The sequence below is a fragment of the Passer montanus genome, unplaced genomic scaffold, assembly GCF_014805655.1.
Source record: "Passer montanus isolate IOZ18808 unplaced genomic scaffold, ASM1480565v1 scaffold15, whole genome shotgun sequence".
Classification (NCBI taxonomy): Eukaryota; Metazoa; Chordata; class Aves; order Passeriformes; family Passeridae; genus Passer; species Passer montanus.
In genome coordinates this window covers 15084997-15109235 of record NW_024362051.1, presented here as the reverse complement: position 1 = coordinate 15109235, position 24239 = coordinate 15084997, and the positions used below count along the sequence as shown (strand labels likewise).

Sequence of the window (24239 nt, the reverse complement as noted above, 5' to 3'; positions counted from 1 at the left end):
ATGTTTAGTGTCCTGTACCCAGGGGACAAGTTTTGTTTGGAGTTTTCTATATTTTATATGTGAGCCAGGAAAGGCCAATTTCTTATGTTAACCGGTATCCTTCACACAACTGTCCTTCATCTTTTGTTTCCATTGTTGGCACACTGACCCTCCCAAAAATGTGGATCACTGAAGGAATGTTACCACAGGGAAGATGGCAAGGACATTATCAGAGACTGAGCACAGTCTTTGGATTAGATCAAAGAAGTTATGTTGCGTTGCTCTGTTACATCTCCAACACTCACAGTTTATAAGCGATTGGTTCAAACCGTTAATTACAGGTGCTGCGAAAACTGCATACACTTTGTTACAGAACAGTTTTGGATTTGTGGACATAGCTGAATACTACTGCTTTCTCTGAATGGCAAATGCAGGCAGGGGAAAAGTGAAAGTAATATTTTGAACTGACTTGATGGTAACTAAAGACATATTAGATAAATAGTTAGGAGGATGAAGAAATACCACAGACCAGTGGAAGACCTCTGAAATACAAGGACACCGTATTGTTAAAGGAAATAATTTCCCCTTCTAGCTGGACTTACAAATTACATGTTGTGTTATATTGTTACTCACCAAGACTGAGAAATCCATCTGTGGTTAATCACAATAACAATTCTATGAAATGCTGCGTTATGTAGAGTACAAATATGCAGCAATGCATCCGTAGAGTACTACGTGCACGCTGGACCAGATCTGTAGTTCAGACCAGGCAATGTTGCTTCTAGAATTTTTGCATTTTCCAATTGAATAGAGAAGGGAGGGAAGAGCAGCAGTTGTTGTTGTCTTGGATTTTTTTATGCTTTATCACAGTATTTTCAGTTACCATGTATGCTATGAAACAAATGAGATGCTTCAAGTGAAATCTAATAAACACATTAATTTTAGACATGTCACAATAATGAATCCTACAAGCTAGCAATTATGGTGTTACAGACTTGTGTCTTGGGGACAAACCTTCAGCTTTTGCAATGAAAACAGGTAAATTCACTTTTTCTTATTCCCAATCTACGGAAGCCCAAGGAATTTTTTACAGAATACAAGAATTTGACAACACCTCCTCTTGTACTCGTTAAATAAGAGGAAACACAATGTGCCTATATTGAACTCACGCTGTTAACGTTCCCATTTGCACTCCCTTTTCACTTCAGTGGTACGTGACATTCAACTTCAGCGGTACGTGACCAGTTTTTTTGCGTTGCATTCGATAAACATTAAATCCTTTGACAAAAAAACATCACAGACATATTAACTACCTAATCTCCCATCCTACCTCTTCAGTAAGTTATTGTTCCTGAACATATTTTTTTTCCCTTTTATTTCTCAAGGTTGATCTGTGACAAAAATTTCAAACTAAAGCACAAATCTTGCTTCAAAGAAAATTTGAAGGCAAAATTTACTGCCAAGTATTGAAAGAGAAACCAATGTTTAAGTATATAGTAAGCTAAAATTCACAATCTTCCAATAGGAAAAGTCTCACAGTACTTAGAAGTGTCATAGACTAACAGGATTTTCTTCATCTTGATTGTGAAAGCTGAGGAAAGGAGTGTGATTGTAATAACACACAAACACATCACTAGAGGCGAGGTTCCCCTCCCATTTCATGACTTAGCCCATGAAATAGGGCTAAGCCCTAAGCCCATGAAATAGGGCTAATAACACACAAACACATCACTAGAGGCGAGGTTCCCCTCCCATTTCATGACTTAGCCCATGAAACTCATGAAATAGCCCAAATCTGGACCGTATCCTTATCTTGATTTTGGATCTGCTTAAACTGTTCTATTATTGAATGCTAAGAATTTTTACTGGAAGCTGAGCAAGAACTTTAAAATCAGCATGACTGAAAACTCATTGCTGCTTCCTCATTAATATGCCAGAAAGACTGTCTGACATTTCTATGGAATGTCTGTGCTCTTGGGACTGATGATTCAGTGCAGAGCTGTTTGGAATTTCTACAAAAGTTCAGCCCTCCTCCCTTCTCAAATGGCTTAATTTTACCAATCTGTCAAGTAAAACTAAAAATAATGAGTCTGTGTGCAATTACAAGGGGAAGGATGGAAATTTCACTGCACAGTGTATTAGGTAACTCATTAGAAAGCAGAAGCTGCATTTTCAAAAGCAGTGTGAAATATATCTCCCACGTTTAATTATTTTTTTTTTCTGCAGGTAGAAAAATAAACTATGCTAAAATTTTAAGGTGCATAGTAATACCCAAACTAAAGGAGGATGCAATTAAGATTTCTGTGAGGTAAATTTGATGAAAAAAGTGTTCCTTGCTTGTCAGTTTCATGAAAGATAAGGAAAAAACTGATTAGGGCTAGTAACTCAAATTCAGTGGTCATTTCCACTGGAGCCTGCTAGCCCAGGAGAAGAAGCAGCTTAGCCTCAAGAGCTGCCAATGATTCTAGTAAACAGTTAAACTCAAAGTCCAAACCCAGTGCAGCTGCTCCTGTAATCATTCTGCACAGGTCAACTGCTGCTGGAGCAAGTGGGGATACGAAATGTCATAGACATATACAAAGAGGAAAATAACCACATCATTTTTGCATATGCCCAGAAATATAGTCGAACACTTTCTATTTACAATATAAACGTTTCAGGTTTCAACTGCTGAGTTTAGGAATGGCCAATCTGACCTGACTAAAACAGAAGAAAATCTGCTTCCTTCACAAGGACATCCAGAGAGTTGGAAGGATGGCAGCAGGGGTTGAACTAGATGATCTTTAAGGGTCCTTCCAACTCAATCCAATCTACGATTCTTTGATTCATTGCATTGGCAGGAAAAACTGACAGCAAGGGGGTAAAAAGAGAAAGGCTCCATCTACACAAGAGTTCACTTTGGGGAGATAAAAGACTGCCAAGCTGAATTTCAAAGCCAAAAAGGATTTCAACTCAATCCAAAACAGAGACTCAAGTCCATTACTACTGTTATGAAGTTCCAGCTAGAGACCACAGTTCATCAGCTTCAGACTTATGTTATCCAAAACACCAAATATAAAGATGCCACTAGAACCCTGCTAGCTGACTTCCTCTCTTATCCCAGCCACTACAACTGCTAGCTCCCAACTACCCACTTTACCTGCTAGCTGGGTCTGTGGAAGACAACTGTTACTGATAGCTACAGAAAATTCTTCTCACAATCCACTTCTACCTTGTAACTTCACAAACCCTCCGCCTGTTGTCTGTACCACAGGCTTTCCAGTAAGTAAGCTGAGTTCTCGCTCCCTGGCTCTGCAAGACAATTTTTATTCCCTGACCACTCTAATGTTTCATGCCTAGGTACAGTAGCTATGTAGTCCTGATTAAACATTTGTGCTTCTGCACATGGACTGAGGAAAAGATAATTCACCATTCTCTAACTTTGCACATATGAATGCTTTCCAACCTCTGTCCTCCCCAAATGTTATTTGCAATTACAATTCCGGTAGGTTTCCTAGATGCTTTAACAGCAATGGTATTTTGTTCTGCAGGAACAAAAAGGCCACCTAACAAATACGCTAGTGATATGAATCCAAGTCCTCAGGTAACAGCTGGGATGCAGACACAGCCTGAGAGTGAGGAACGTTTATGTTCCTGTATAATGCCAGGACAAACCAGATTCCCAAAATTTGCCTTATTTTTGCATAGCAGAAATAGCAGGACTCTGTGTTCATTTTCATGTATTTATTCATTCAACAATGGAGAGGGGGAAAGGCAGAAGACTAAACACGTAAGATGAAGATAAACTAAAATTATACAGGAGCACAATTTGAAAAGATAACAAAACAGCATTTTTAAAAATAATATCCACAGGCATCAGTAGCAAGAAACTGAGGGGGGAGAAAGGTATGTAAACTCACTAGCAAAGAACAAAAAGCCATACCTTCAACAAATAAATCTATAATCCTATTCTGATGATACATGTAGATTTAAATTCAAAGTATCTGAGACATTTATCTGTCAAAATAAACTGGAAATAAAAAGTGAATAAATAGCCTCCAGAACCTTTCTCCCCCACCCACATGAATAACTAAACCTTATCACAGCAACTTTTTCTTTAGAGGTGCCATCATAGACTTGTGATCAGCTGTTCCTGGGAGTACCACTTACCAGAGAGACCCACATGAGACAGCAGCAAGAAGTAGTGTTCGAAATTTATTCCTTAGATGATGCCTTTTTGGTCCCAGCAATCTTCAGCAAGCTGATACAGCCTGAATAGACATAGTAAAATGAGCTTTTCCAAACACTCTCTGACCCAAACAGAAGGGCTGTCTTTCCATGTGTATGACCCTGTTACGTCAGAAGGGAACTTAGCCAGGAAAGCCACTTCTAGTGGCAAAGGTCAAAATAATTGAGAAGAGAAATAAGGACTAGTTGTCACCCTGTGGAATGAGAGTACATCTGCATTGTTAAAACCTTTTGCCATATACTCTGGACAGAAATGGAAGATAAGCAATGGGCCCTTTAAAATAGGCACTTCAAAAAAGAGAATGTTAAAAGATACCTAATAAGAGTCTGGGTATTAAAGAAAGCACAACACAAGACCCGGGTTTTGTACATTGAAGTCATTATACTGCAGCAAGTGACCAAACTTAATGACTACAAAAATGAGTGACAGAATTCCAACAACTCCTCCTCTTAGGAAAACTCCATTAACCCAGTCATTTAACACCACTGTGCTTCAGCACATGGGTAAAAAGCTGACAAGTGTCATAACGAGGCGTTTTCCAATGTGTGTTTAATTCCAAACTACCCTCTGGTCATCAAATAAACTGAGCAGTATCAGAGACAGGAGACTGCACTAGCTGAGCCAATTCAGTTTGCATTGGCCTTTTCTCTGCTTTCCCTTTTCGGAAGTAGTAGCCTTCCTGCACTACAGTGGTTCCAGCCATCAGTTACCTTATTCTTGTGGTAAATACAGAATGGGCACAACAGCTGGCTTTTACAAAAATTAAGCTATTAAATGCTGCTTAATTCAATTCAATATATTCATCGCCCCAGATAAGCAAGCAATTGAAGCAATGTTATAATTTCCATTCAGTTGCTAGATTTCCCAACAGAGCCTAGGATTTCCCAACAGAGCCTAGGAAAAAGGAAAAGCTTGGAAAACAAAAATCTGTGATTTGGTTTTGGCTAAACTTACATCAGCACACTTACTATAAAACCAACATTGACTGTTGACAGTAGAGAGCCTTTATGTTAGCTCTACACTGGCAGACATAAATACACTACATACAAGGTTTAGCCACAAAAGCCCATTCCTACCTCCCTCAATAATAAATTAATTTCTTGTAACTCTTTAACATTACCAAATGTTTCATAGAATGCACTACATGCTCTTGGGATGGGGCATGTCAGGGTAATCCACAACTCGTACTTGAAATTTAGCACCTGCCCAAAAGCACTGTGTTAGTTTACTGAATGCTGATCATATGATGGGAAAATAGAAACGAATATATTTTATTCTTCTTGCTTTCCCCCTGCCAAAATCTGACATTGAAGAATCCTCAGGACTATTCTAGATTCTATTTCTCTTTCCTACAGAATCATCCTGGTATGTCCTGGATCCACCTTCAATCTGCAAGTCTCCATCTATGCTGTTGCAAATAAAAGAATTTCTCAACATTGGAAAGAATCTCATGCTGTTACATTATGTTCTAACATCAGCTTTTCCATGTAAGAATGTCAAAATCTCATGGACCCATATTATCATGTATGGTTAACAAATATGAAAAGTCAAGTTCATTTTGTGAAATGTGTGCACCATTAATTAGGTCACTGACTTTTAAAAAAATCAAAAAACCAACCAAATCTGAGCTGTTCTTCAGAATGCTAACTCTCTGTTGCCATGGTCACAAATTACCATAGTAACATTAGATACATCTGTATTTTTAGATTAAAGTTGCTTCTCTTTTCAGAGAAAATAGAGCAAAATGAAAGAAAATACTCATCCTTACCAGGAAATACTACTAAAATTCAGAGTATAAAGTAGAGCAACACACAGCAATTGGTTAATTGCAAAAGGTGGCGAGGGGAAGAAGGCTGCGAAGAGGGGGGAATCACAAACATTGCCATTTTCAGAGCTGCTTCCTACAGCTAGAAAATGGCTTGAATGTACAGCAAAAACTAAAAAGTGAGGATAGTTATTCTGTAATGCTATTGTCTCAGCAAGCCGCACTAGACAGTGGCTCAATTAGAATGCCCAGAATAGCCTTTTCAGTCAGAGGTTAATAGCAGTATTATTTCATATTTCTCCATTACAGCCCCAGCTTGTTTTCTCCCTCACCCCCAAGGAGGACCTTCACTCATACATAGGAAATATTGCTGTTCAACTGCCATAATTGAAGTTAAAACTGTTATGAGACCTGTCTCTGCTCTCTCATGTTCAGTGGTTTTATTTTATGCTTATACCCTCTAGTGGACAAAAAGTAACTCACAACCCTCCTAGTGTCTTTAGATCAGCACTGTGCTAACCGGGGACTTGGATGTTAAAATGCCGAGTCAAACCTAAGCATCTCTAATTTGAGATTCATTTCAGAAATAATCTAAGAGAGAAGTCAGAAATGACGAGTTCATTAATGCAGTGCTTTCCCAAATAAGGCAGCAACACAAACACAGAATGTTTATATTAAATACTAGGTTTGACAATCGGGAAAATTTCTCTCAATTTTATAATTTTAGTCAATGTTTTTCTTTTTGGTAAGTTACGAAGCATTACTTGCGATAAAAACTTAGTTCCTTGGTATGTAAAACTTTATATGCTTGCCATCCAGACTAACTTTCCTCCCAAACCTGCTACAAAGACCACGACTGAATGCCCTATCTTTGAAAGTCAGTATAGCAATGCATTTCCACTGCTGCCAGAAATGCTTTAGTGTTTTACATAGTCTCAGACAGTCATATATTACAGAAGACTTGAGCTTTTGCTCCTTTAGTGTTCACTTATTTTTGCATTATTCCCATAAATGCTACTTCTAACATCATCTGGTTAAATGCTGACAGAATGCTCTTGACCACAGGGTCTGCTGTAAGCACATTTCAGCCAGAATCCACTGCAAGAAAAGGGAAATATGTCAAACTATGCTATTTGCAATAGATGCTTACATTCCACCTGGGAATCTAGCCTTAGGCCTTGTTGTACCATTTACGTGTATCACTGTAGGTCATAGGTTTAACTAACAAAAAAAAAAAAGCTAAATGACAGCTCTAATACAGTATATTTCACATCCCCACAGTCAGTAAAATGGAAGCCAGCCCTTGCCTAATAAGAGTAAACATAAAAACCAGAACCAATTCACAGAAGAACAGGAGCTCAGAAAGAGAGCGAGAAAGGAACAGAGAGTTTGCAAGGGGCTTTAGGCAAAGATTTTAGGCATATAAATAGCAATGACCTAAATTTACCTGCAAAGTTGCAAAAAAACCCCACCACAATTTGCCACTGTTTCTTTTCACTTTGTATTATTTTAATTCCTGTTATCATCTACAAGAGCACTGGAAATTCTGACGTTGAATTGTGGGATTCTACAGATAACTGTGCATATGAGCATAGCTAAGTGCAGCACTTAGTTCACCCAAAAATGCAGGCTTTGGCAGGGGGCAGAGGGTAGAATTTTCCAGGCAAACATATCCTCTGAAGCTTCCTGCTAGTGCTTCTCCAGCATAACACCTCTACAAAAGTGACAAGAGATGCTTGATATTCATCTGGTCCTCCCTGCAGATCAGTTGCCTGCTGAGGTAAAACTAAAACTTTATTGTTCTGAAGGGATGAAAGTTTGAAGAATCTCAATGTATGTAGCTCAAGCCCAGTTTGAAAGGGATGGGGGGGGCAGGGGGGAAGCAAAGGGGGAAGGGAGGGAGGGAGACAGACAGAGACTGACTCCAAGCGAGAAATCAGGCTCAAAAAAGAAATCAAGCTCTCCTCTGTACAATGCACAGTTTAAGTGTTGCTTGAGGCTCAGAAAGTTAGCAGTATTTACTGGACAACTCTGTAAAATACACAGCTCATTTTCTACTCTAATGCTATCTATGAACATGTTCTTAGCTGCTATGCAGTTATTGTCTCCATTTACTGTTAAAAGCAACTGTTTCCACAATTTATTCTGCATATCTCAAGATCCTTTTTGAGGCCGCTAGGCTTTTTAACAATACCTATAAGGAACATTAGGAACGAGTTATGTTTATAGTGTCTTGCAACAGAGCCAAATTCCAGATGAAAAGTGACCAGGAAACATTTCTCCTCAGTAACACTAAAACACATTCCCATACAGCATATGCATTTCCGCACATATTATCAGCTCTTAAACATTAAACTCAACAGATTCCAGACCAGAAATAGCACACAGGAACTGGCAGTGGGTGGCCCTGTACTGAGTTGTGAGGATGAACTAGATGACCCCTGGAGGCCCCTTCCAACTCTGACCTGAACCTCTATGGTTCTACAAGCTCATGTAACTCATGCAGTGCTTTTCTGTTTTTTCACATCTCTGGCTTTGCAAGACAACTCACAAAGCAGCACCAGACAGCACATTACAAACTCCTAGTGGCTAAAGCAAGAAAAGCTATAGTACAGACCACTTACACTGAGATGTCATTCAGCATCTGCCCAGCAAGCAGTAATGTGACAATATGGGTTCCCATTAGAATACAACTTTTTTTTCCCCCAAATTTCTCTCATAGGGAGCAATCTTAGGGAGCAATTCACACTTTCCAGCATTATATGCAACTTTGGAAGACAGAAAGGAAACAGCTAAATTCAACAGCTGCTCTCAAACACACAATGACACTTCACAGTTAACTTGTGAGCCTCCTTAATGCAATGCTATGTGTAGATCAGAGAACCAGCACAGTTCTCCATAGATATCCTACTTTTCTCCTAAGGCACTAAAGTTCCTGCTGATTAAGATGGCGCAGAGCTAATAACCATTTCTGCAAAGTTGTGGTTCTCTAGAAATCTTACTTTCTAAGAAAGTATATTGCGAGGGAGTCATATTTCCAAGAGGGATGTATAAAAGAAAGCCCAGCACTGCAAAAGCACACTGAATGGAATTCACTAAAATGAGGGAATGTGAAACCTCCGCAGAACAAGCTTTGTAATTTTAAGAACACCAGCACCCCTCTCTATATATACACTCTACCTACCAAGGAAATCATTGTAGTCTAAAGGAAATCAGTCCCAGAAACATAAAGCTGGAGAATCACAAACTCCATTTAAAAAAAGTAGGTAACAATGATGTTTAGGTAAAATGTAAAGGTTTAAAACCTGACAGTTGTTTCCCCTGTATTTTCATATTCCTTACCCACTATGGAGGATTACTGCCAAACAAGAAAACATTTTTCCCTTTTATGCAACAAATCATTAAGTTTCTCACACAGGAAACCACATTTCAGTATTTTTTTTTCCAACAGCAAAACACTGTCCCGTACTACTACACAGAACGAAAGCAAAACATTTCTTTTCAAAAGGCAGTCATGGCTTCAACTTTGTATGTCATGGTATAGGTATTTTAGGATAACTTTTAGGCACACAAAGTTTGACACACACATACCACGCTCTTCAGCCCCCACCTTCAAGTATAATTTTCTGTTACTGCACTTCTCTCCATGGCCAGGCAGATTAGAAAAAGGCTCTAAACATCTACCAAACACAACGGGGTTCTACTGGTAGGTGAAGATTTAACCATTTGCTTAATTGCACGATGAAGCCCACAGATGATACTGAAGAGAAACTACATTCCAGCATTTCCTGCTGAAAACACGGAACAGCGGCTGATAAAAGCATTTTATCAAAACAGCACATTCAGCGTTCTCATTAACAAGAGAATTTCTATGCAAGACAGTGCATCCAATGCAGAACTATATCTAGAAACTCACTAAGAGGTCACGTGGGCGGTGGTAGATCTGCAGTGGCTTTGATCAAGCAAAGCACAATCTAGCAGTCACATTTGTACTAGAAGAAAACAGTATCCATGCTAAAACACTGGTCTTGCTCTGGGTAAGTTCTGCTGCTTGACATCATCAGCTTCATATCACACACTAGATAGTCCCTGACTCTACTGCAGACACCCTCTTGCAACCAAAAGCCAATTGCCCCGTATAAACAAAAGAGTAAAATTGACCCATATTTACCCACAAGCTAACGACATCAAGCATCAATGCTAAGTAAAAGCTACTTAGCACAAGCCTCAGCTCAGGAAGACAAAGATTAATCCAAATACTAGAACCGAATCTTCAGAAATTCTTCCTGTGCTTCAAAGCAGAAAAACCATGACAAATAAATGGATTCTAGAGAAGATTCTGGAAAGTCACTCCATGGAAATCCAGTAATCGTAGACTATCACAGTGCACGCACAAGGAAAGGGCAAGAAGATCAGCACAAGGGGAGACTTGGCTTCCAAACCAAGTCCCTCACAATGATTTACATAAATAATTTGCTATGCACAATTTTAATTTTAAAAAAGTAAAAATCAAGAAACATGGTCATAGACATACTCGGTACATAGAGAACAATGGTTCTCTCTTGCTCAGTAAAGTCTAGGACAGAAATTCCTCACAACTGGATCTTCCACATAACCATGGAAGATTTTATCTGTTGTCTGGAGAGAGGAATTTCCTTTGGAAACAGAAAGTATTCCTGCTTCAGGACATGCATATGAAGTTTTCTAATAAACTAAAAAAGAACAAAATAATTGGGGTTTTTTTATGAAACGCAGAACCAAATCAAGTATTTTCTACTGGCTTCTGGATAATTTAGGACATATATTTCTGACAAGACACAAGTTTATAACATGGACTGTGAAGTTCAAATTTTTAAAAGCTACAAAAAATATTAAACCCAACTTAATTGGCTTCCTGAAATAACTGGTGAATTCAACAGCAAACAATTTGCCACCAAGACAATAAAACAATAAAAAATGCAGTCCTAATCTTCAACTTTATAAACTTTTGAAAGGCTATTCTCTAGGACAGAAATGCTTGTGGAGCATTAGCTGCAGAAGTGCTTTCATACCTCTTTCATACCTCATACCTTTTACAACAGCAAAATACTGGGCTCTGTGAAGAATTCACTGTAATTTCAGAAATGTGACAGCAAAAGTATGGGATGCAAACACCCTCATGTAGGAGCCAGGTTCCTTTGGTAACTAATTTCAGTGAAAAATAAGACCATCAAGTATTCATTCAGACACCCATATCTATAATGGTGCACCTTCATTATAGATCTTGGTAACAAGAACCCTACTCTTAAATTTTCATTGGCTCAGCTGGCACGTGTACAGGGGTTCTCCCCATAACAACGTTCAAGAGACTAGCATGGCTTGTCATTATGCAAATTTTCTCTGCAGCACTACAATTTCCCTCCCACAATACATATTCTACATTCCTTGTCATTTTCTGTCCCAAGCGTTAAGTATTTCTTGAGTCTCAGGACACTGATAAGCATGGCACATGTCAGACAGAAAATCTGTGCAAGGGCTGCAGCAGGATAAAGCAAGAGGACAAGATTAATCAGTATTAACCAGTATTGTGCCCTAGTGCTTGCTTTTTATCCCCCATAAACGAAATCCTGAAGTTAGAGGAACACAACTGTTATTTCAATCAACTGTTTCAGTTCTCGTGTCCTGAGGATTGACTCTCCTAAAGCTGAGAGGTGAGGGCTTCTGAAATTCTCAAGTATGTTCACAGACTATTTTGAGACAGATTTTCTCCAGACATCTGCTAGAATAAAAGAATTCGTCTGAAGTAACAAGCAACACAATGACATGAGTTCAACTGCTAAATGGCAAAGCGAGTATGTTTGCCATTGAACTGCACGAGACGCACCTCATTCTGATGCTCTCACAGAAGTCAAAGTGAGCATTAGAACCTGAAATGAAATTCAAGCAGTTTCAAAAAGAGCCGAAACTTAGAGACGCCAAACTTTCTTTCTCAACAGTAACTTCTACCTACTCCATCATATAATGTGCCTGTAAGAGCACATTTCCTTTATCAGTTTTTCCAATTATCTCTGTTCCAGAAAAAATTATCACCTTCCAGAAAAAATAAAATAAAAACCAATCTCTTCATCTTCCAGTATGAGTAGTGGGAATCTAGCATATACCTCCCATGAGCCAGTCCTTTATGTTCAAAAGCACTCAGCACACATCACTTCAGTCACTTTCTCAAAGGTGATGGACATATCAGGTACAGTCCATTCTTAAGGAATATGACTCACGGTGGGCACTTCTTAACAACACACAGCTGCAGGAGAATACCCAGAGCAAGATAATACATTTTAGAGAGCCACCCACCCTGCGGAACTCCAGTGTCTAGTATTTTTCCAGCTTCTGTGCAATGGATGTCTCTAACCCTAGTCAGTTTTTCCAGCAAAGATTCTCAACTAGAGTTATACAGTGGGAATTCCAAAGCAACTGGCTATGTACAGACATATCAGCATTCTCTCCAACAGAGAGATGAAAAGGAGAAAATTCCTGAGGATTTGTATCCTCTACTCTGCTTTCTGAATCCCAGCCTCCCCCTTGCCTTGGAATAAGCTCTGTAAAGCAGTATCGGTTATGTACAAGAATCTCAGCTCCCTTCCTTTGGAGAGTTTCCCCATAAAAGCGAAAGGCAAATCCCAGGACAGAGACAGGTGCCGGGGGGGGGAGGTCGCCTTAGGAGGACTCGCCAGAAGCAAGAGAGCCAGCAGCTTTCTTCTTAGGGCGGGCTTTTACACTTCTCACTGGAAGCTGAGGAGAAATAAAAAGAAGCATCTTAGGCTAGTTTATTTTAACATCTAAATGTGTAACAGAAAGATGAAAGAATGGAGAGTGAAAACACAACGAAAGAACTACGACATGACCCAACTGTCATCTGTTGTCTCAAAATGTCTATTTAACCCTTTTTTTTTTTTTCCCAATAAACAAGTCACTCAACATATCCATCAAACAGCAACCAGGAAAAGGCATTCTAAAACAAGGTACAGTAGTAAAATCAAAGCCAGCTGTCCAAACAAAAGGTTAAACACAGACACTTCTGGCTGGTAACATTCACATAACATATCACTGCTCTAACTTTTCTGCTTCCTACCTTCCATCACCAGAGCAGTTCTCTGAAAGCTGTAGAAACATCCTGAACTAATTTGCACACTTCCCTTATGTGTCTTTCATTCTAGATATTGGTAAGAAGAGCACATTTATTCATCTATGATGCATTCAGCCCTGGTTGGCAATCTCAGAGATCTCAGTCAAAGACCTCCTACAAGCCCTGCATCTGACCCAAAGATCCAACAATCTGAGCATGAATACCAATATGCCTGCAAAAGGCTTTATCAGTACTTCTGTATTCACAACAAACAGCACAAAAGAGTTCTTTCTGTCTTTTTATAATTTCACTTTGAAAAGTCCTCACTAGAAAGCTTCCACTCAAATTTTGAGCCTCTTGTTTTCCTGCTCCTGTCTAATACAGAAGACAAGAAAGAAGAGGGGTCAACTCAGAAATAAGCCATAGAAAGATCCTAGATAAATTAAAATGCATATTTGGACACAGCTGTCCACTCTTAGAGAAAATCAAAAGCCACCTGGACCTGGTCCTGGGAACTGACTCTACACGAGCAGTGGGTTTGAACCAGGTGAATTCAGAGAACCCCTCCAACCTCAATTATTCTGTGATTCTATTACAAGGAGCACTTAAACACATGCAAAGGTTTCCCCTACACTGTAAAATTAGGTTAACAGTACAACTTAAAATCATGCCCTAATCAATTACTTTCCTTCAAACTATTTAATATTTAGCCTGAATAGCTCGACAATTTGAGTCAGTTATATAGCACTCTTTATCTTAGATAAAAATAATAACATTAAGGGTCCAACTTGAATCAAGCAAATAGGACCCCAACTTCATAAAAAAGGAGAAGCATTTTATCATATACATATCAAACCATAAGAAACACTCAAGCAAGTGTCAAGACCTCGAAAGCAGCACCTCAAAAAGCATTTTCTACAAAACACACTTGAAAACACTTGAAAAAAAGATTGCTAAGCTCAAGCGATTCTAGGACACAACTGCATTTACTTTCCTGTATGGTTTATTTTAATATTAAGAAATCGGGCATCTCATGTCCCATCTGAATGGCTGTAAATACCTTGAATCACCATGTGAATATAAGGAGATGACTGAGCAATCACTAGTTACTCAAACTTTGAGAACAAACTCCAGGAATGGGGTAGATGGGGACTGGTGCAATTTCCCATACCTAATGTGTAAACGTCAAGGGAGGCCTAAGAGGGTACACAACTGCTGCATTTAGATTAAGAGAAAGTGGCTGCCCCAGGGATAAATGTCACTATTACGTATTTAGACTGTAGCAGATAGTAGAGAGGATTATTGTCAACAAAACACGGTAAAAATATCCAATGCTCTACCCTTCAGTACAAAACCCAAATGAAGGAAAAGCTGGGTTCTGGCTTATGACAGAGGCTTACAGGCATGATAAAAATGCAAAAGTTAGAGACAAGTATAGCAAGTAGACGACAGGTCCTCTGATGTAGGACTCAACTAGAAAAGACAGTAAAATTTATATATACAGCTTTTAAATGCTGAGTCTATAAAGCTAGAGCCTTCCAACCAAGTTCACAAATCAATGTCAGTGCTGGAAATTATCTATACACCAACTCACTTCAGCTTTCATCACCTTTTTAGGAGTTTTGAGACTCTGGGTACGTTTAGGAAGTTTGTCTCCTGCATCTTCATCTGATGGGTCTGTTCTAGTATCTGACGGGGTTCCATTAGATCGATGTGCCATGCTGCTCTCCTCTCCTGAGGAGTAACAGGAAGCTAAGGAACAAGAGCAAAAGTTTTAGCAAATACTCTTAAAATAATCTCATGAGGTTTAAAATGGCCCATCCTCAAGGAACACATGACAGAGAGACCATCTAGAATAATGATTATGGGATAAGTACAGACATGTATATGAAATGAGAAGGCTCTAGGGAAGACAGTACAACTTCTCCCAGATAATTTACAATCTTGTACTCCTTTCTGAGACCCAAGGCTCAGGGAAGCCCTCCTGGCTCACAATCCGAGGTCTCACACAATGGCCCAGCAGCTGCTCTGTACCTGAGTCTTCAATAGTTTCCAGAAGACTTGCAGCAGAGGGGTGCAGCTGTGGATCATGGCTTCGCATATGCACATTATCTTCATCTCGGATCAGAGTGAGATCCTGCATGCTGAAACTTCGAAGCTTCTCAGACAAAACTCCCTGGCCCTAAGAGGACATAAAATTAGGGTGAAAGGCACCTCATCAAGATCATCTCACATGGGATCATTCATTCAGAAGAGGAGCAAAGGTGCCCTATTCCCCACTAGGGTACTCTGAAAAAAACAGAGAAGGGAAAACAACAAGTAAGAGGTTAAAGCAAAATGCACTCTACTCCCCCTCTACTACTTTTTCTAAGTCAAAGGATGGGATTATCTGCAGGGCAAACTGGAAGGAAGCAAAAGTAGGCTGCTGCCAAACAAGTACTAGTATCCTTAACAAATCCACAGCACCTAACTGCTGGCACACAAAAATAAACTGCTGGAGAATTCATGAATATTACAGAAGACACTGTATTACCTTTGCAGCTGCAGTAACTGCTGCATTGGCAGCAAGGTTTAACCCCCTCTTGCCAACTCGCATCATCGTTTCGTAGCTTTTGTCACAAGCCTGAGTAATGTATTCATCAATTTCCTAGGAATGCAACACGGAACATGGCATTTAGCTGCTTGTTACAAACATGGTCAAAGTTTCCCCATCATCCCCCTTAAAAACACAAAGCTCATCTGGACACTCTTTTTTCAGGCTACTAGCATCAGGTGCCATTGATCACATAACTTGAGTTTCTCTGCTAATTACAGAAAGCATGTAAAATGCAGCTTTAAAATACAGTACGCTATTTCCAAACTATAACAACTGAAACAAAGCAGTTGCTTATACCAACAATGTGAAAAAACAGACTGGCCACAGAACATGCTCCTCCTATTGTGATTCAAAAGGCTTAACTACTGACAGTGACTGTAAGGGCTCATGACACTGGGTTAGCCAAACATGCTTTCTAAGCATCAGACAAACTATTGGCTACACTGCAATCTTCAGTAAGCTGCAGTATGACATCATTGTCAGACACAGAATCATTCTACGTTCACTAAGGTCAGCACAAGCAAGATTCACTGATTTTGGTTTTTATTGTGGCATAACTGAATTAGAAGTCAGTCAGTTCCCAGATAGGTCAGTATCTTCCAACAACAAGCAAGTACCTTCTCCTTATTGGAGAGCGTTGGGTGCACAAACTTCCTGTAGAGGACACTGGAGCCCTTGGTGTAAGGGGAGAGCAGCCAAATCACAAATGCAATTTTCAGCTCGAAATAAAAGGGAAACCTGAGAGAAAGAGGAAAGAAAAAAAAGGAAGAAGAAAGAGAAAGATGGAGAACTGGAATCAAGATCAGCACAGACAGATGGAGATAACTAGCAGGGAGCAGCACAGGTAGAAAGAGTGTAGGCAAGGTAAAGGCTCAGAAACAAGAGAATCAATTGTTCAGGTCAGAAAAGCAGAACCCTTTTTAGAATCCTAGGACATACCTTCTTCGAGTATCATTTAGTCTTTCATCCATAGCCATGAAAACTCCATAAACAGGGCATCTCTCAGCCCTGCAAACACACCAAATTACAATCTGATAGCTACTCTCATCATTCTGAAGTTTCTTCAGAGAGCATCCGCCAGCTGTTAATATCACATTAGCTTCCCTTCTCAATTTCCAAAACTTTCAACTATGTATCATAGTAATGTCACATTCCTGCTAAACTGATGGCTGTTTCTGAAACTTCCAACAGATACTCCTCAGATGAGACACATAAGCAGGGCCAGTGTAAATGAAAATGAGCAGGCAGAACATATGCCTGTCCTCTCTAACCCATACCAAATAAAGTCTGAGAAGATACAATTGCAGAGATTGAAACAAGTGAATGCAAATTCTCTACCAACACAATTAGTAGGAAGAAACTTCTGTTTACGGAAATCCTTTATGTGAATAAGCTGAAGTTCTTATACTTTTTCAATCTTTGTCTACTTTTCAGATTTTATGCAGGTAGAAACAAAGCTGCTGAGAACATCTGAAAGGCATGTGTAGTACTTCATGATTTGTAAGAAGATGAAAGTCTTGACTAACATTGTTTCAGAGACATACGCAAAGCTCAAAGATTAAAGCCATGAAGCAACTGAAGGTACCCTGTTTCAAAGGTTCAGATGAAGCCCTGTAACAATGAATTGTCATTTTTGGAGGCCTCCATATTGCCAAGCACGACACAGAGCACTGAATGGAGTAAGAATCTGCTTCCTTCTATTCCAGTCTGTCCTGCCCTTCCTAGTAAAAGCGAAGTTCATCATGCAAACCAATCACAGCACTGACATGCATGTGACCTGTTCCTCCACAGAAAAGGCTGTCAAAGCAAAATAAGTCCCTTCCTTCTACCATTTTTAAGGTGTTTTTTAGACTATCATTTTTCAAACTGTACCAGTTCACATTAACAGCTTCTCAAAAATATTTCCAGTTATGAATGGATGAAGATCCTTTTACAGATACTGTGCATTTACCCTAAATTTGCAAACAAAGGAGTTGAAACAGCTAAGATGGCAGCTACTACCCACAGTATCTCGAAACCTGCTAATTCTTCACAGGAATTGAAAACTCCTAAAGGAGACAGAGTTTATTTTCTTAGCATCCTAACATTTGTCCTCTCTGCTTAAAAAAAGGCAAAAACCCAAACCAAAGACACAGCAATAACAAAAAACCCCCCACAACATGCCACTAAGGAACTCACCAAGAAAGAACAATGTCTGTAAGTGTTTCTGCAGTGGTGAAAAAGGCAAACACAATCCAGTACATCATCCACTTCACCTGTAAAAGAGCAGTCATTTAATGGACATACATCAGAACCCAGGAAAAAAAATAAAACGTCTTCTCAGTATAAATGACTCATCTCCACACATTAAGACAGATTCAAAAAGAAGCCATATATAATCTGTAATGGACACATACTAAACAGTTTTGGTCTGAGAAAACATGTAAGATTACTGTGCTCTAAATAAACACATACATATACATTGATGAATGCATGCCCTGGAGCAACATTATGGTGCAACAGCGTTAAGGGCCCAAATGACCTATCCAAAAGGATTTATCTGTTCACTTCAAGAAGTTACACTCTTCCATATATCATAAATACCATAAAAAATATATATACACATACATATGTAAAAGCTTAAGTTTCAGCTGCAACCCTATATTTTCCTGATGTAAAGTTTTTCTTTAGGAAGAAAGAAAAACAACAAACCAAGAAACTTATTTTGTGCCAACTCACTAGTAAGCATTCTTTGCTTTAATAATTACTCCCAGAAATCACACAAGCAATTAATTTTTCCTTTTAAATAAAAGCTCACTGAGAGACGTAAAAAAGCAAAGAACATGCCACATCAACCTAATATTCTTGTTTAAGGTTTATAGTAGATGTATGTACTATTATGACACATTTGGACGCCTTTTAAGTATCTCTCTACTTCCTCTCACCTTTATCTGGGACAGCATGCCTTTCAAAGCACAAAATAATCCCCCCCTAATAAACACAGATGCACTCTGCTGTTTTGGTAACTGGTTTCTCAGCTACAAGCCAAGAATTCATTCAGCTTACCCCTCAAGAGGGGTCAGCTGAATTATAAGGGAAATTGCTAGTTTTCTACCCTGTTGAGAATTTAAAAAGAGCATGAGTAGCAGATAAATGAAGAGGACAGCTCATTTAAAAAGAATTTAACACTCTCAGTGTCATCAAGAATGGGAAAAAAAACAAACAGAATCAGGGAAATGCCACATACTAAATCTACACATTAATCAATCTATTAAATTTACATGAACAATTATGTTCACACAATAAAGACATGTTGACAATCCTTGTTACAGCAAATACTATAAAAGCAGGTATTTCCCCAACCTTGCATGTGTTGGAAAATTTGATGTTTTGTTCTGGAAAGACCCTCCACATGCTTCTCATAAAATAAAATTAATCTGCCTCCAGCTGCTCTAACACAGTGAATGGTTTAGAAGATAGTGGTTAATAATCCAAATTATTTCCACTTTACTGCAAACTCTCTCTTTCACAACAGAAAATAGCATAAACTTGTATTGTATGGCTCTCTCCTGCCTTTTTTTTTTTTTTCCTTGTATCATCAGTTTGGACAAGACCAGGTGTCGTTCAGCTGATCTAAAGCAACTTTTCGAAAAGAAAGATTAAATCCTCAGTGCAGCAACGTGAATCAGCTCTTGTATGAAGAAGTGTGTGAATAATCATAAATCTAAGTTTGCAAAAAGGGACCCAAAAGGGTGAGAGATTTCAGAAAACCTATACATCAGTAAATCTTACTTCAGCATTAGGCAAAATGAAGGCAATAATAGTAATAAAAGCAATTAACAAATACCTACATATATGTAAGAAAACAAAGTGTTTTTTTAGAAAAAAAAATTCACAAGTATAGCAGAACTCTTAGGTTTCCATAAGCCTCTGCTAGCTATAGTGCTTTCCTTACAGGGCAAGGGTATATGAAGTTTCTAAATAGTTTCTAACAAATCTATACAAACACTTAAAGAAACAAAATCATCAGGGATAAAAATGAAGGGACTATTGAGCATTAACAATTGGTTAAAAAAAAGGAAACAAAGGATAAAAGTAAATGGCCACTTTTCACAATGAGGAAAGTTACCAGTGGAATCCCACAGGAATCAGTGTTGAGATCTGTGCTGCTCATCTTCATGAAACATCTGGAAAAGGTTGTGAATAGTAAGATGACAAACTGTGCAGAAGATATTTTTCTATCCAAGAGATTAGGCAGAAGTTGATTAAAGAATTCAAAAAAGGATCCTGATTGATCTCTGGCTGACATTTTGTCTCTAAATGGGATTAAATACAAAGCAGTGAACTTACAGTGTCTCCATTTTCTTAGTGAAAACTATTGCATTTAGATATATTAGTAGATGTGACTCAAAAGGGGTCACTGTAGGCAGCCTTACTGTAAGCTTAGTGCTTTTTCACTCTGCTAACGGAATGCTCAGGAGTATGAACTGAGAACAGAAAACTTTGTTTTGTTACTATTTAAATAAACTTCATGTTCACATCTTTGATATTGGACACAGGTCTCTTGCCTCTGTCTCCTTCTGGCACCCATCACCCTATGCTCTAAAGCTGAAGAAAACAAGAAGTATAGCTCCTAAACAAATTAGAAGGATCCTACTTCTAGTTTTAGAAGTCCCTGCAGATGACCTGAAAGAGGAGAAAGCAGATGGGAAGAAGCCCTCTTTTTTTTCTTACGACAGATTACAAACACCTTCCAAAACTGTGGGTTGAATGAGGCTGCATTTTTTTTTTCAGTTTACTAAAAGGAGTCAGGAGTCATTTGCTGCTCACCCTGATGATGACCAGCTTCAGGCACATATACAGTCTCCCCAACTTGCACCAAGAACCTAAACGAATTCAGCAAATGCAAAAGCATAACTGGAACGTAGACTTGACCGATGCTGAAGATGACATGTAAAAAGAAAGAAACTGCTTTTAGGACAATCTGAGCTACTAGAAGTAGTTTGCCACAACTGCTCAAGGGTTTATCCTGAATTTTTATCATGGTGGTAGCACTGCACTCTGATGTCACTGACAAACTGTTTGTGGTAGCTTTGTCTGTGTCACGTCAAGATTCAAAACACGAATACACAGATACACCACTTTAGCACAGATACACCTCAAAGACCTTTCTCCACTACCAAACCCTAACCAATGCTGGTTTGTAAGTGCTATGAGCAAGCAGTAGTACATAAAAGAGCTAGATCTGAAAATGGGCAGTACAGCATTCAAGTTTTCTGCTGACTTTTCACATGAAGAACAGTTTGAATAGATATTGCCCCTTCTGCTATGTTTTCTCCTGTATTTCCACTTGCATTGAAAAGGAAGAAGCGTTTCAAATGTAAGTGAATTACACAGATGGCAGTCCAACATCTAACTGCTTATTTCTGATGCAGTCCTCTCAAGGAAAAATAATTAATATGTAAGTTTCAGCAGTTCAAATACATTTTCTTGAACCACTCTGCTGCAGCAATCCAGACTAAGTACTTCAGGTAACCAATATCATTGAATCACTAAACAAAACCCAAAATATTAATGACATACTTTTCCACATCTTAGGTCTTGTCTCAAGTGATCCACTTAGAACATCGCTTCTGTAAAAAGGCAACACACTACCTCACAAAAAAAATCTGGTGTTGTAAATATGGTAATTGCAGCAAGGGTGTAGAGAGGGAAACAGTTCCAGAAGGGAAGAATGAAGTTTTAACCAACATAAAACACGGACCGCTAGCAAAGTTGACAGGAAGCCACAAACCAAGCAGGATTATTCAACCCTTTGGAAAAAAACAAAAGTAGTACTGAAAAAGCAGTAAAGGACACAAAAAGGAAGGTTAAAGTTACAAAAAAAAACTTGTCCTGGACTTTCATATGCTTCCAGACTGCAGTGTTTCCCCCACTTTCCCTTCGTCACTCAGCATCGCTGAGAAAATACAGCCCACATTTACGGGTTGAAACCTCCCATTTCAGTAAGCACCCATCCTTGGCAGCTTTTCCAGAGACGACTGGAGCTGCTGCTCGGGCGGCCTGGCTGACCCGAGCCCCTGCGGAGCCGGAGTGCCAACGGGGGCTTGCGAGGCGGCCGCGAAGGACGAGGCGGGCCCTGCGCCGGCACGGTAAGCCCGTACTCACATATTCCTTTACGTTTTTCGTCTTCACGGCCTTGTAGGAGGAGTACGCGGGGTAGAGGGTGCCGAAGATCAGCCTACGAGAAGAACAGACCCCTCAGCGCCTCGCGACGCTCGCACCGTCCCCGGCCGCAGCGGCGGGCACTCCTCCCGGGATGCCGGTGCGATGCTGGTCTCCGGGCGGGGCTCAGCCGCCCTCACCGCGGCACCGCCCGTGGGCCGCAGCAGCCCGCGCGAACCCGCCCGTCTGCGGCCGCAGCCGCCCGTGAGGGCGCCCGCCCCCCAGCCGCCGCTTCCCGTGCGTGGGGTCCCGCGGGGCAGCACTGACGCCACCGCCAGAGCCCCGCTCTGGGCCGCGGCCCCCGAGGGACCATCGAGGAAGGGCCCCGCGCCGCGGCCCACACCTCCCAGCGCCCCCACCACACGCACTCACACCACGAGGCGGGAGATTATCCAGGAGACCATGGCGGCACCGGGCGCGGCTCAGGGCTGAGCAGCGGCGGGAGGCGGCTCTTAAAGGACAGGTTCCTGCAGCAAGCGCAGCTCCGCCCCGTGTGCTCGCATGGGAGGAGCCGACGCGGCGGAGGGGGAGGCCGCGAGGCCCCGAGCATCCAGGCGCGCTGCGGAACCTCGCGAGTCGCGCTGCCCGCCGCCCGCTGGGGAAAAGCCCCGCGTTCGCTCGCACCAGGTCGGGAGGTGCGGCGGGAACCCAGGAACGGAGCCACGCCAGCGGAACGGCCGCAGCGAGGTAGACAAGTGGCGTTGCTGGAACGATCGCAGAGAAGCAACATGCGCAACGGAAGGAAAATTACAGGAGAGTGCTGAATTGAGATCACGGGCACTTGGGAGGACAGAGTAAGAGACACCACAGAAGAAGCCATCTTCCCTCCAGTTGCCTCTTCCAGGGAAATCAAGACAACAGCTATTACATGCTGCAAACGGGTAGTTAAGTGTAAAAAGCGTTTCAGGGTTCCACAGCTCGGAGTTTCACCCAAAACCGGATGCAAAACAAAACTCAACTAGCCGATACCGACGTTTGTGTTATCACACCAGAAGAATAAAGGCTGTTACTTGTAGTTTCCAGGAAATTTCAGTGTTGCCAGATACCTTCTCGAAAGCTGAGAGATCAAGGATTCCTTTGTTAACTATACAAACAAGGCTGAACAGCGCATGTGTTGGAATATCCTTAGTGCAGGGTGGGAAATGTGCATAAATGTGTATACTTAAGCATACTGGAGTACCAGAAACGGTTCTATTTTAACAGCTCACCAAGGAATACTTCAAAAGAATCTTCCTCCTCAATCAACCCAGAGCTTATTACTGGGTCCCTGGGAGCCTGTATGTATATTTCAGTCATGGATTGAATAGGCCCTGTACAGAGATCTCTGAATCACACTGACATAACCATTACACAAGTTGGTTTTTAATGAAAAAAAAAATCTAGAGGTCTACCATGGTTCTTCAGCTAACAAAAAAACCAAACAAAAAACCCAACAAACAAACAACAACAACAACAAAAAAAAACCACAAAAAACCCCCCAAAAACTCCACCACTAAAAACAAAAAAAAATCCAAAAAACCCAAACAAACAAAACAAAACCCAAAGGAAGGCACTACGGCAAAGTCTCATTAGTTGCTGGTGTTTGCTGAAGAGCCTTTATGAAAAGGAATGAGACCAAGGAAAGAGTCATAACAAAAACAAAGAGCTGTTTGGGAAGAATTTTCTCATGAATGCATGAAATTCAGTATAATGAGCAATGATGACAAATACAAAACACTGACAACTTTCCATTACATGCAAGAGATGAAAACAAAAATGTCTCTACAGACAGTGACAAAGAACATTTTGTCATAGTCTGCTTTTGGATATGAATGGCCACAAAATGCTTGCAGTAAGGGACTGCACAATTTAGACCACTGATGGCATAACTGACCTACTAACAGGATAAAAGGAATCTGCTTTCACAAGTCCAAATAACACACAAAACCTTCAACAAAATTACTACATTTCTAACTGCATCAGTTTCCTATCGGTGACCAACACAGCAACAGGTCTGTTACTTGAGTAATGTGTTCATGCTTGGGTGAGTGGAAGATGCAAACAGAAGAGGGAAAATGCAGAGATCTGGTGAGTAACACATATGACTGTGTGAGAGCGCTAAATAACTCAGCATGGGTAAGTTACACCTAAATAAAATGTGCCTTAGTGTTTTAAGCTATTTAATGTGCCAAGGGGCAGTATGAAAATTTACAGTGCATTAGACACAAATGGTGGTAAGACCAACAGAATCTCAACATCAGTGGAGAAGGTGGTGTTGTAAATGTAGTGCCAGCTCACTGTTAAGTAGCACGTTAAACTTTAGAACAACTTCAGAAAAGGTATTTTAAGCTAGCAATTTACATTTAGCAATAAATGTTCCATTTTT

General features: G+C 40.2%; 1 protein-coding gene across 7 annotated transcripts; it reads right to left on the bottom strand.

Annotated features, from left to right (window-relative positions):
* Window positions 1–3687: 3687 nt before the first annotated feature.
* Window positions 3688–22399, bottom strand: REEP2 (receptor accessory protein 2). 7 transcript variants are annotated; one of them, XM_039701478.1, is made up of 10 exons: window positions 22247–22288; window positions 21818–21890; window positions 20480–20589; window positions 19779–19836; window positions 17849–17925; window positions 16288–16408; window positions 15608–15721; window positions 15109–15256; window positions 14669–14826; window positions 3688–12740 (listed from the first exon to the last, which is right to left on the bottom strand). In XM_039701478.1, the coding sequence occupies exons 4-10, from the start codon at window positions 19827–19829 to the stop codon at window positions 12666–12668; spliced, it is 744 nt and encodes a 247-aa protein (XP_039557412.1). In that variant the 5' UTR covers window positions 19830–19836; window positions 20480–20589; window positions 21818–21890; window positions 22247–22288; the 3' UTR covers window positions 3688–12665. The 7 variants fall into 7 exon arrangements, with proteins under 7 accessions (XP_039557412.1, XP_039557410.1, XP_039557408.1 ...); XM_039701476.1 differs by lacking the exon at window positions 20480–20589 and having other exon boundaries at window positions 22243–22329; XM_039701474.1 differs by lacking the exon at window positions 20480–20589 and having other exon boundaries at window positions 22247–22303.
* Window positions 22400–24239: the final 1840 nt, after the last annotated feature.